The sequence below is a fragment of the Schistocerca cancellata genome, chromosome 4 (assembly GCF_023864275.1).
Source record: "Schistocerca cancellata isolate TAMUIC-IGC-003103 chromosome 4, iqSchCanc2.1, whole genome shotgun sequence".
NCBI classification, from domain to species: domain Eukaryota; kingdom Metazoa; phylum Arthropoda; class Insecta; order Orthoptera; family Acrididae; genus Schistocerca; species Schistocerca cancellata.
The window spans coordinates 580,353,144-580,365,102 of record NC_064629.1 but is presented as its reverse complement, the minus strand read 5'-3'; the positions used below and the strand labels follow the sequence as shown (position 1 = coordinate 580,365,102).

The window sequence follows — 11,959 nt, the reverse complement described above, 5'->3', positions numbered from 1 at the left end:
ACTTATTGCGCAGTATCCCTACTTGTCATTCCAGTAAAATCAGCAAGTACTCTTTAAGAGAAGTAGGAGTCCTTTTATTAGGTCTATTCATCATCTCTCATAATTAAGGTTCAGTCATTGCTGGTAGAATACTTTTGCACAAATTATATTCAACAAATCTGGTGAGCCGAAAACCAGTGCAGAAATAACTAAATGAGAAAAACAAGTGCTATGTGACACTCTTCACAACAACATAAAGATAATGAAAGCAGAAATTATACAATATACAACTTTCTTTCGGTAAATAGTAAGTGGAACAGCATGGTGGGGAAAAAAGTGTCTACACACAGAGAACGTGCTATACTTTATGACTACATACAGCACTCATTAGGATTCTTTCTTCTTTTTTATTGGAACTCTGGTTCAATTTCTGCAAGAATGGGATTACATACAAATTACAGCCTTGCTATGAAAGTACTCAATGTGCATTTGGAGCAATTCATGAGAACCTGAAAAACTCAGATACCAGAAGGAATGGTACAGATGATGAAATGAACTGTTGTAAAAAAAAAGTCCAGCCATACAACACCACTTTATTATTATTATTATTATTATTGTTATTGTTATTATTATTATTATTATTATCTTTTTGACTTTTTTTTCTCAGACTTAAGTCTGGTTAAAAATGGAACGTGACGCGGACCTCGGTCAAGCGTGACTTCCTTGTAACTGTATGGTATATGTTATATTGCATTTAGGAACTTTCGGGTAATTGAACATGTATCAATAATTACAGATTTTTGTAGTTGTATATATATGTTTGGATGTAGCTGTATTGCATTGATGTACTGGTGAATATTGTGAGGTATGACTCCTGTAGTTGATAGTATAATTGGGATAATGTCGACTTTATCCTGATGCCACATGTCCTTGACTTCCTCAGCCAGTTGGATGTATTTTTCAATTTTTTCTCCTGTTTTCTTCTGTATATTTGTTGTGTTGGGTATGGATATTTCAATTAGTTGTGTTAATTTCTTCTTTTTATTGGTGAGTATGATGTCAGGTTTGTTATGTGTTGTTGTTTTATCTGTTATAATCGTTCTGTTCCAGTATAATTTGTATTCATCATTCTCCAGTACAGTATTATTATTATTATTATTATTATTATTATTATTATACGACCACCAGGTATTCCAGTTTAACAGATATGGAAAATTAATGATGCAAAGGAAACTACTTCAGACCTAGTTCTCCAACTTCCATCTGCTCTTGCAGTGCAGCACTAAGATTGCCGTATATTATTTCAGCTTCTGACAGTTTTTGTTTCCTGATGTGTTGCTGATTCAAGTACCTGGGAAAAAGAGAAAAGAAACACTGTGGTCAAATTTAACTCTACAAGAAACAAAGATAACAATACCTTGTTTATGCCATTTACATTGCAACAATGAAATAAGATATCTAATGGATTTGCCATCCACAAAAAATGAATCTTTATGATACACTAAACCACCATGCCAGATAATCATTAACCCAATTGACTGCATTTCATAGGTCCCCTATCTCAGTTACCTATGCAGATCCCTTACTAGAGAGTGAAGTTTGCTGCTGTAACAGAGATTAAACTTTACCTAGTGTTCTCTACGCCATCCTTTCCTTACATGGTTACTAACTTAGTGATAATTACGAAAAGAATTAGTATCATTTTTTTCTTTCAACTGTAAGAGAGATATTAGATATAAATTTTGAGGTAAGCTTGAACTGCACATAAATGTGGGTAGCTGATTTATTTACAAGCATTCCACACTCTGGCAGCATGTAATAGCTGCCCCTAAACTGAATTAGCCCAACATCAGATTCGACTCCAATAATATTAGCACACTTATCGTAAATGTACGACTACTCCATGTTCAAAATCACTAAACTCTCCTGACCGACCCATTCTGCTGGTACTGCTGCTGTACTGACAACACAGTACTTGCTGTCTCCTATTTTACTATTGGGTCTACCTCTCATGACATTGAATGGCCAATTTTGCATTACACAGGGGTTTCTGGATACTTTCAGTCAGATGGTGTATTCTATTGCCTGTTTCATTTGTGTTGAAATTTCATTATTGATGTATTCAATACCGTCACATAGAATCAGTCACCCAGTACTAGTTAAAAGAGCAGGGTTGCCAAAAAGAGCTAACAGTTCACACTGAAAGCACATTTATTGAGCACACACAAGAATAGATGGAGCCACACTACTTGTCTCAGTGGAGAGTGCTCCTATATCTGCATCCACAGTACTCACAGTAGCAGTAAAGTCCAATATTCCATGAACAATTAATACCTGAAACCTTTCATAAATCACAAACATTAAATGATAAATTATTTCAAGAGGCGAGAATCAGACTGGTCACCTACATAATGCCATTCAATGGCTGTAACTGCCACACCATGGTATACGAAGCAAGGCATGCAGCACTGCTCCCCTTCCTTGCAAGACAGCTATCTGCTGTTGTTGACTATAACTTCCAAGATTGAGATCTACTCAGCAGCACTTCGTGGGGTAGCACTGATGGATCCTCATGTTATCATTGTGTTGTCACATTTTCACGATTTCTGCGATTTTCAAATTGAATTACTGCCATCAAAGCACCATTATCATTAGGCAGGTCTTCATGTTGCTTGTATTGGAACCCCTAGTTGTTGATTTGTGCCTCAGGACTATGAAACAGTTTCATGCTGAGGACATGGAAGCCATTTTTGTTCTGTTGTCTCCTTGGTGTAGGATCGCCATCCTCAGCGTAACAGATGATGTCTGATAAGTGACGTACTTTTCAGTGCAGGATAATGTAGTGCTTAAACGTTTTTCTAGTACCTCAACCTTCTGCACAGGTGTAACAATCACACTATGTCACCTGGATTTTCGCTTACAAGTCAGTGTTTTGTGTTGCGCCGTTCATGGTCCTTATCCTCAGTATCCGGATTCGCATGACAGCCAAGTGCCTTGTTTCTTCAGTTCTGATGATAAGCTGTTTGATGTAATCATCCTGAACATTTTAAGACAGAAATGGAAACAAAGTATCCATTTTTGTTTCAGCCTTTAGACTGTGAATCATGGAATGCAGTGTGAAACCAGTAGTTCTTTGCTGTGAATACCATGACAAGCAGTATCCTATCGCAGTATCTCTGTTCGATGTCAACATAGATCAAAAGCGTAATTACCAACATCGTATTAAAATGATCAGTGATGCCATTTATTTTCAGTTGATGGGCAGCTGGCATCCTGTAGATATAGTGATGTGCCTTCTGACACCAGTACTGATTGTAAGTTTTCCACGATCAGAGACCTCTATAAATAGTGCTTTCTAAATTATGTCTTCAACAAGAAACCCAGCAACATCTCGAGCTTTGGCAGGTAATACAGCCTTGGTGAGAGCATAGCAGATTAGATACTCAGTGCACACTACTATTCCTTTATCCCATTTGCCGACTTGGGAAACCTCCCCAAGTAGTCAAATCCAATCCAGTGAAATGGAGCCATTGCAAGCAGCTCATTTTTAATGCTGGCATTCCCGACAGAGGCTTGCATAATGTCTGTCAGATGGGTACAAATCTAGTCAATGATACTTGCTTCTGATTCTATCAAGAATATTCATATATCCCAGATGAGCTGATATTGGACCATAGTGAAAATCTTTCAGTATGGGTGCCCGTAAATGAGCTGGGATGATGAGCAACCACTTATGTCCCACTGGGACATAATTACTTTTATACAATGTGCCATCTATTGGTCTGAATTCTCCTTTGATACCTTCACTCTTCTCTATGGTGTCTTCAGTAAATATGGATGTTCCCGCTGTTTGGATGCAACATTTGTTAGTGCAGGAATGACTAGGATAACACCTGTGCTGAACTGTTCCCACAATGGATGGATTCCACAAAAGGCAGACAGTATCCATGAGTTTGGGTTCATTTCTGTGTACTACTGTGATGTGGCTAAAGCTTCTGTGCCTTCCTTGCTAATCATCATGGTGGATCCTTAGGTTTGCCAGCATAAAAAAGGGTGGTCAGTCATAACAATGAATGGTCTGCCCAATACATTTGTGGAGGAATTCTTCTCAGACTCAGACTACTCTCAATGTGTAAGTCATCACTCCTTTATTACTGCATTCCTGGATTGAACTAGAATTGCACCTATCGTATAACTACTAACATCAATGTGTATGGCTGTCTTGGCATGCCCATTAGAAAGTACAAGAATTGGTCAAGATAGCAATGACTCTTTAAGGATACAAAAACAATTCTGTTGCTTGTCGCTTCAAGAAAATTTATTGTCTCCCAGCGGCTGTTCTTGCAGTGGCCGTGCCTTGCAGCTGAAATCCGTTATGAAGCGTCTGAAGTGGGAGTACATTCTGAGGAAGCTTCTCACATCACAAATATACCAAGGAATTGGAAAATCTTTTAGCGCTATTACTTTTTCTAGGTCAGGACAAACTCTGTTTCTGTTTGCTATGTATCCAAAGATTTCTATTTCTTAGGTGACAAAAAAGCACTTTCTCGAATTCAAGCTAAGAACTGTGTCAGGCACACATTTCCACATAGTAGTCAAACAATTCAGATACTCTTCAAACAACTTCAAGAAAACATCATTGTCATCTAGGAAGCAAACACAGTTTAGATGGTTGAAACAGATTGTCCATCATCATTCAAAGGGGGCTGGAGCACTGCACAGACCAAATGACATTTATATCTATATATATTCTCTGTAAGCCGCTGTATGATGCTAGGCAGCGCTCCTAATATTTACGAGCACTACTGTTGTCGTTATCTCAGCATTAAGTGCAAGCCCAGCCCCAAGGGCCAGGCTATCGAAACGAGTGACCACTCTACAAAGCTAGAACCATATGGGCCCGGACCTCCATCATATTCCGATTGCACTCTCATACTGTTCCTCGTATTCACCATTTCTTGGTTCTCGATATTATTATGTCTAGGCTCTAGATTTGGTTTACACTCCAGACTTGTCACTCTGTCATGTTCTTGTTCATCCATTGCTATTGTTGTCTTTTGTGTTTTTAGCGACTTTACTGTCTACGTCCTCGAGCGATCTGCCAGTGTCTCATGGCCATGTCCAATTGTGGTTACTATTACTGGCGATGAGGAATTAGGTTAGCAGTGTCTTATGGATGCGAAAGTTGTGGAACAACAGCGACAGCTGCTTTTGCAGCAGCAGCTGCAGCACCAATTCCAACAGCAAACTGAATTGTTACCTCAGGAAATTCAGCTTTTATCGGAACACTTGTAGGTTTAGGGTTCACAATCCATTCAGGTTGTGGTTACTTCCCAGGTGGAGTCCTTCCCACCATTGTTTCCACTGTTCAAAAACACCAAAGAATATTGGGACATGTATTTGCAGCAGCTGAAGTTGCACTTCACCGCTTCTCGGGTTTCTGATGATGCTCTCCAATGATTGCTTTTCTTTTCTTGGGCTTCCCCGCAGACAATTTTCTTACTAAAGAAGTTGGCTTCCCTCTCAAATCTGGTTGCACTCACAGTTGAGGAAATGCATTCGTTGCTGTCTCGTCTCACTATTATTCACAATGTTTCCATGTGGCTGCGTCACACCTTCAGTTCCATCAATACTGTAAGCAACCGGATCAGTTATTCCACTCACATGTGATGGATTTGCAGGGATTGAGTCACTGTTGTGATTTCACTTGCGCAAATCTCTATTGCACAACTTCTTATGCAGACTCCCTGATTCGAGACATTGTGGTTCAATTGGCCCAAGATCTGGAAGTACACACAGCTGCCCTCACGCTGGACAATTTTTCCTTCAATGATATTTTGAAAATCACACAATCCTTTGAGATTATGCAGGTGGAAAATGAACACCTTATGACTCGTCTCCAAGTGGCAGCGGTTCAACTGCCACCAAGAGGTCGAAATTCTCATAAATTCTTTTCCTGATGGCATTGTTGTGATTGTCACTTTCAGACATTCACTGGCCTCTGAGCAGCCAGTCACACTGTGTCAGCATAAGCAGCAGTGTCCCACCTTATACCAACTGTTTCACGATGCATCAATGTGTAGACTGTCCAGATCACTGGGCACATTGCACTCTCTGTGGAAAGAACGGGCATCTCTGAACTGTCTGCCATCAAGCATCAAGACAGTTGAACTCAACTCCACTTTGCACTCGCATCAAGGGACGGTGCATGAACTCCAAGCCATTGTTCCCCAGGGCAATCCTCCCACTACCCAGTTGTTTACTGCTCTCACGATTGTGCGTCAAGACATTCATTTCCAAGCAGACACAGGAGTGACGATTTTCCTGGTAAACTTCCCAACAATCATCAAGGTTACCCAGTGTCTCAGTGTTAGCCTTGCCCCCCCCCCCCCCCCCCCAATTGGTTGCATATGGTGACAGCTCAATTCCCCTCAGAGATCAATTCACAACTACAGCAGCCTACAATAAGGTTACATGGCTGATAACGCTGTTTGTTGTGAACAGTCACTCAGCTGTCAACACTTTTGGCCTGCGTGCCTTCTCACTGTTTGGGTTATAGTTGAAGTTCAGGTCATCTCAGACACAGTTCCCTTCCAGGAACTAAACAACCTTCGTGCCTCTTCCATGCCTGTTCAAACCAGGTCTGGGGAGCAGAACAAACTTTGAGGTGCATATATCTCTCTGTCAGATGCAGTAGCCCATTTCTATCAGGTACGTCTGCTTGAGGTCTCCCTATGCAAAGCTGTTAAGCTCTAACTTTATCACCGGCACAAAGCTGGGAGTAATTGAATCTGTCAAAAATGGTGCTTAGGTCACACCCCTGGTGGCGGTTAAGAAACAAAATGGCTTCCTCTGGCTCTGTGCAGACTTTGGGTCAACAATCAATGCCCAGGCACATGTCGAAACCTACCTCATCCCCTGTCCAGAGGACCTCCTCACAAAGCTTGTCGACGGTGAATATTTGTCTAAGATTGACATTGCTGATGCTTATTTACAGATCCCATTAGATGAAGAATAGCAACATATTATAGTCATCAATACATCCTTTGGCTTGTGGGATCTCTTCCACTCCAGCAATCTTCCACATCTGGCACAGTTAACCACATCCATTCCCAATTTCTGCAGCTGAGTGTGAGACTGATATTTCTGTACAGTGATTGCATTGTCTTGGATGAGTATGGAATAAAATAGAGATAGTGAAACCAGAGTTGACACATTCTTCTCCTCTCAAATAGTGCCGATGAAGCCATCAAGTTTAATATTCCCATCAGACAGGTAAATCAGTATTAATGTCACGTCATCACTTCATGAAACAATGCGAAGAAGTCCAAAATTTAACTCAAGACATTAGCACACAGTCTAGTGATCAACAACTGTGTGTGGATACACATCCTCCTTAAGCTGCATAATAACTAATTATGAAAATTTCTTCTCCCACAAAGATTCTAATTGGTTAATTCCAGCTTGAGCATGTTAACATCACCCATAGATGTGATTGAATTTGTAACATTTACACAAAATTTTGAATATAGAACTATCTCAATAGAATTTGAAAGCACAGGCCGGCTACACAAGGGACATTTCCATAACTGGCTTTGCTCAATGACAAATATTATAACAATATGTGAATGACACTGTGTTACTATCTCTCAGACTGAGGCATGCATTTGGTTGAATGGATAACCTTAGAAGCAAGCAACATAATAACAACATCTCCAGAGGCAGATACAAAATAAACTTCATAAGCAAAACTGCTAAGCAGTGTTGGAAATCACATGGCCAAGGCAAAGAACGATATTTTGCTAACGGTATTCTCGCTTCAAAATATTTCACTACCCTTGTACAGGTTTCAACAAGCACACATATCATACGTAACCCACTGCCCCACCAGTGATGAAAGCTATCAATAAACAGTCCTAACTATGTTTGCAAGGTCGCAAAAATGAAGAGCTGTAACTAAATATGCTATCCTAGCAGAATTTCTTCAACACACATTTTTGACTCCTGTTACTATTTCTCTACAGGTAAGGTCAGCAAACAATTGGATACAGATTTCAGTGCACAGAACAATTTTAGATAAAACAAAAACACCATGAGCTTCTCTGTCAGTTCAGTGGCTATAACATGACCTTGAAAGGTCACTTAAAACTTGACATCTAATTTCTTCCTATAGCAATTTTACTTAACTTCTGACTAATAATCAATAACCCATTTTTTAATAGCAGTGCTACATTAGCTACCATTTTACTTAGTATATATTTAGTTGTTGCATATCGAACATGACAAGAAAACAAATGTCAATATTCCTCATTAGCTCACAAAAAGGGAGGCAACTGACTGTGCTTGTGTATCACAATCAGCTCCAGTCAACTGATATATTTCCCATTGTGTCTTAACAATATTATCTCTGATGAGCATTGTTACTACTATAGTCTCATTATCACACCACCTGGTCGCTATTCTAATGGGAATATTTACTGGTAATGTACGCTGTTGTCACATGTTAAGTATTCTCTAGCTCTGCAAAATTAATAAAGCAATTCTATAGCACAAGTCAAATACCTGCCATATTAGAAAATTAAATGATATAAATGAAATACTGTTGATGCTCTCATTAATACTGGACTATTTCAAAAACAGTTAAACATGCATGCTACCCAAGCTGATACATGTAATACATTTAACTTACAAATACAATTTATGCAGATAAAGACAGCCAAGACTATACTGGCTCCAAGCTTGATAGTATGCTCTGAGAAGATTGTTTTCACCATTTGCTCGCACTTGTTCCAATAGAGATCTGACATGGGCATCTAAAAAAGCTTTTGTTTCCAGGTACAAACGATCAGCAAGTGGTTCAGGATGCGCAACACAGAGTGAATACACATCACTGCAACAAACAGAAAAAATATTATTCTTGTAAGCAGATGAGTACAAACAATCTCAACATAAAATATCTACATGCCTGTGAAAAATATGAAAATATTTGAAGAAAACATGGCTCCAGCAAACAAATCACAGTCAACACACATAACCAGTGGGTTTTAATACTGATCAAAAATATCACGTAAAGTTTCTACGGCAGTGATTACATAATCATCTAAAATATGGAACATCGGTGAACCTACTGAAAATATCATTGAGTAAATTTGGATAATTTTGAGGAATACTTAGAAATTGTTCCAATGCTACAATTGCATTGTGTGCTTCAAGTATGCATATGCTTAAAATGTGGTATGCTGCTCCGGGAAAATACAGGGTTAGACAAACCATTTCTAATATTAAACAGCCGAGTTCATAATTCTGAGACTAGAAGTACTAAATATATTTCTCAGAAGTACATGAAAAGGTTGTTTATCAGAAAATCATGCTGGTAATATTAGTTTGATACGGCAGCAGGAGGATGGAAATGGGGGCAAAGATGAACGAGACAGGGACTGGCAGAAACTGAGACCATGGAAATTGTGGGATTGGAGGAACAATTATCATCTGGTATTGAGGGAGGGGTGTAGGAGGTGAGGGGTGAGAAAGTGGTGCGATGATGGAAGGGAGGCATGAGCTAAATGACACAGGTTATGAAGTAACCATTGAAATTGAGAGATCATGTTGTGCTCAGTGACATCCTGTGCCGGTGGCTGCCTTTAGCCACAGTTTAGTGGAAGTCACTCATTCGAACGGACAACTGGTTGGTGGTGATACTGCAATAAAAGCAGAAATTACAGTAGAAATGGTGTACAATATAACTGCGTTCGCAGGCGGTGTACAATATAACTGCGTTCCCAAGCGTTCTACAATATAACTGTGTTCCTAGGCGGTCTGCCTCAGAGGAGGTAGGGTACATCTGTGACAGGACTGGAATAGGATGTGCCAGGTGGATGCATAAGATACATCTTTGCATCTGGGTCTTTCACATGGCCACATCACATGTGATATGTGACAAAGAGTTGGGAGTATTCAGAGGATAAGACTGGACCAGGATATTTTGTAAATAGGGTGATGGTAGAAAACCACTTTGGGAGAGATGGGGAGGATTGTATGAAAGGCTGTTTCCCATTTCCAGGCACAATGATAGGAAGCTCCGAAGTCCAGTAGTTAAGTTGCTCTCAATATGGGGTGATATAAATTAGTTAGAGGGGCTTTCTTTCTAGCTGGTTCATAGGGGTTTCTGGGAGTACTAGGTGTACGCGTGAATATTGCATGGGAGATCTGGTTGTAGCTTTGATAAGAGGTGGAGCACCTGTCCACGAAGACCCTGGAAAAACCTTGAGCATACTTGCAAGACATGCTCAGATCTGCAGATGGACTGTGAGAGAGAATTTTCAGTGTGGAAAGGATGTCAGGTATCAAAGTGTAAATACTATTGGTGATTGGTTGCCACTATATAGACCAAGGTTTTTAAGGAGCCATTGGATTGAGCGAGGTTGTGCGGTAGTATGACACTGAACTCATATTCAAAATGACAACAGTTCAGATTTCCATCTGACCATCCAGATTTCAGTTTTCATTATTTCCATAAAATGTTAAGGTGAATGACAGAATGATTTGTTTAAAACAGCACGCTGTGTTCCTTTTGCCATACTTCCACAATAAAAGCCAGAGATTCACCTTTAACAAACTCACAGTAGACAGGTTTTTCAGCCTTAATTTTCCTCTCTTGTAGCCACTGGAAATGTGATGATCAATAGTCATGAAGGAGGCACTGAAAAAGGATCAGAACACAATAGACCTGGGTCCTGATCATGAAGATATCAGTATGACCTGGGACCTCACAAGGTGTTTACAATCTTTAGTAGTTAGGAAGAACACTTTCAGATGATATATGAGCAGGCTGTCTTGTAGGAACCCATCTTCCCCTCAATGAAGAAGAAGCTGTATGTAAGGATACAGTATATACTTTCCCATCTGTACAAAAAAAAGTGATTGTGGGTACAGAGCCTGTAAAAATAGTACTATCTAACAATACTCAAGTTATTTTCAGAGAACCCACCTCCCCCCGCCCAATCCCCCACCGATCTACCCCACTAGCTCCTCACTGCACCCAGATACTACTTTGCTAACTTCTTCCATCTGCCATGTCCCCAGAAATTTCCTCCCAAAATCCAAAAGGACCCCAAAAATTTGCAACATGTTGTTAACTTATCCACTAACAGACTTAATCTTGCAAAAGTTTCAGTGTTTTGCCAATTCTCACATTCAGCCTCAAGCCAAATTCTGGTAAACCTACATCTACATCCACATTCTGGAAACCACTGTGAATGACACAGAGTATTAGTCTCATTCACTCATTACCTCTCATGGAAATACTTTTTAGCTATCAACCTTTCCATTTCACAGATTTCTTGTTAAATCAGATTTGTATGTGATCTCAAACTTTCAACTACTTCCTCTGCTATCACTGTAAGTGGCTATTTTCCTTACCAAGAATTTAAAAGAACACATGTTAAATTCTGCACATTTTCTTCCACCGTTCTTTCATTGTGTTGATGATCTGCCCACATGGGATCAAAGTTTCACACCTGATCATTAAGAATATGAATAGTATGCACACTTCGTATGAAGTTTTACACTGAGTTGGAGAGAGAAGGAGAATTAACATTTTTAGATTTTTCAGTTGAAAGAAAATCAGATAGGTGACTTGGTCACACTGTTTACTATAAGCCAAGACATACTGACCTATACCTTAAGCGTGCAAAGCTTCCATCGCCAAGACCAAAAGAGAGCAGTTTAAAATGCATTGATATATAGAGCAAAAATTGTTTCTGACAAGGACCACCTGGATTCCAAGATTAGATATTCAAGAAAGATGTTTGGGAAGAAGGGTGAGAGTGAATGATAGATGAAGCCAGCAGTCTCTGAAAAATGAAAACATGGAGATCATCATCACAAGATGATTAGCCTATAGCACTCCTCCCTTTCTTTGCAGCTACAACAAATAAAATGAGCAGCCCTGAGCATACAAAGTATTCACTCCTTTTCTCAC

At 39.6% G+C, this 11,959-nt stretch overlaps 1 protein-coding gene across 1 annotated transcript in view; it reads right to left on the bottom strand.

Moving 5' to 3' along the window:
* Positions 1 to 11,959, bottom strand: part of LOC126184333 (cullin-2) — a 184,818-nt gene that overhangs the window by 156,447 nt on the left and 16,412 nt on the right. The window contains exons 3-4 of the mRNA XM_049926709.1: positions 8,669 to 8,869; positions 1,224 to 1,330 (exon numbers count right to left, since the gene is read on the bottom strand). Of these exons, the coding sequence (XP_049782666.1) occupies positions 1,224 to 1,330; positions 8,669 to 8,869 (308 nt within the window). The remainder of the gene's footprint in view (positions 1 to 1,223; positions 1,331 to 8,668; positions 8,870 to 11,959) is intronic.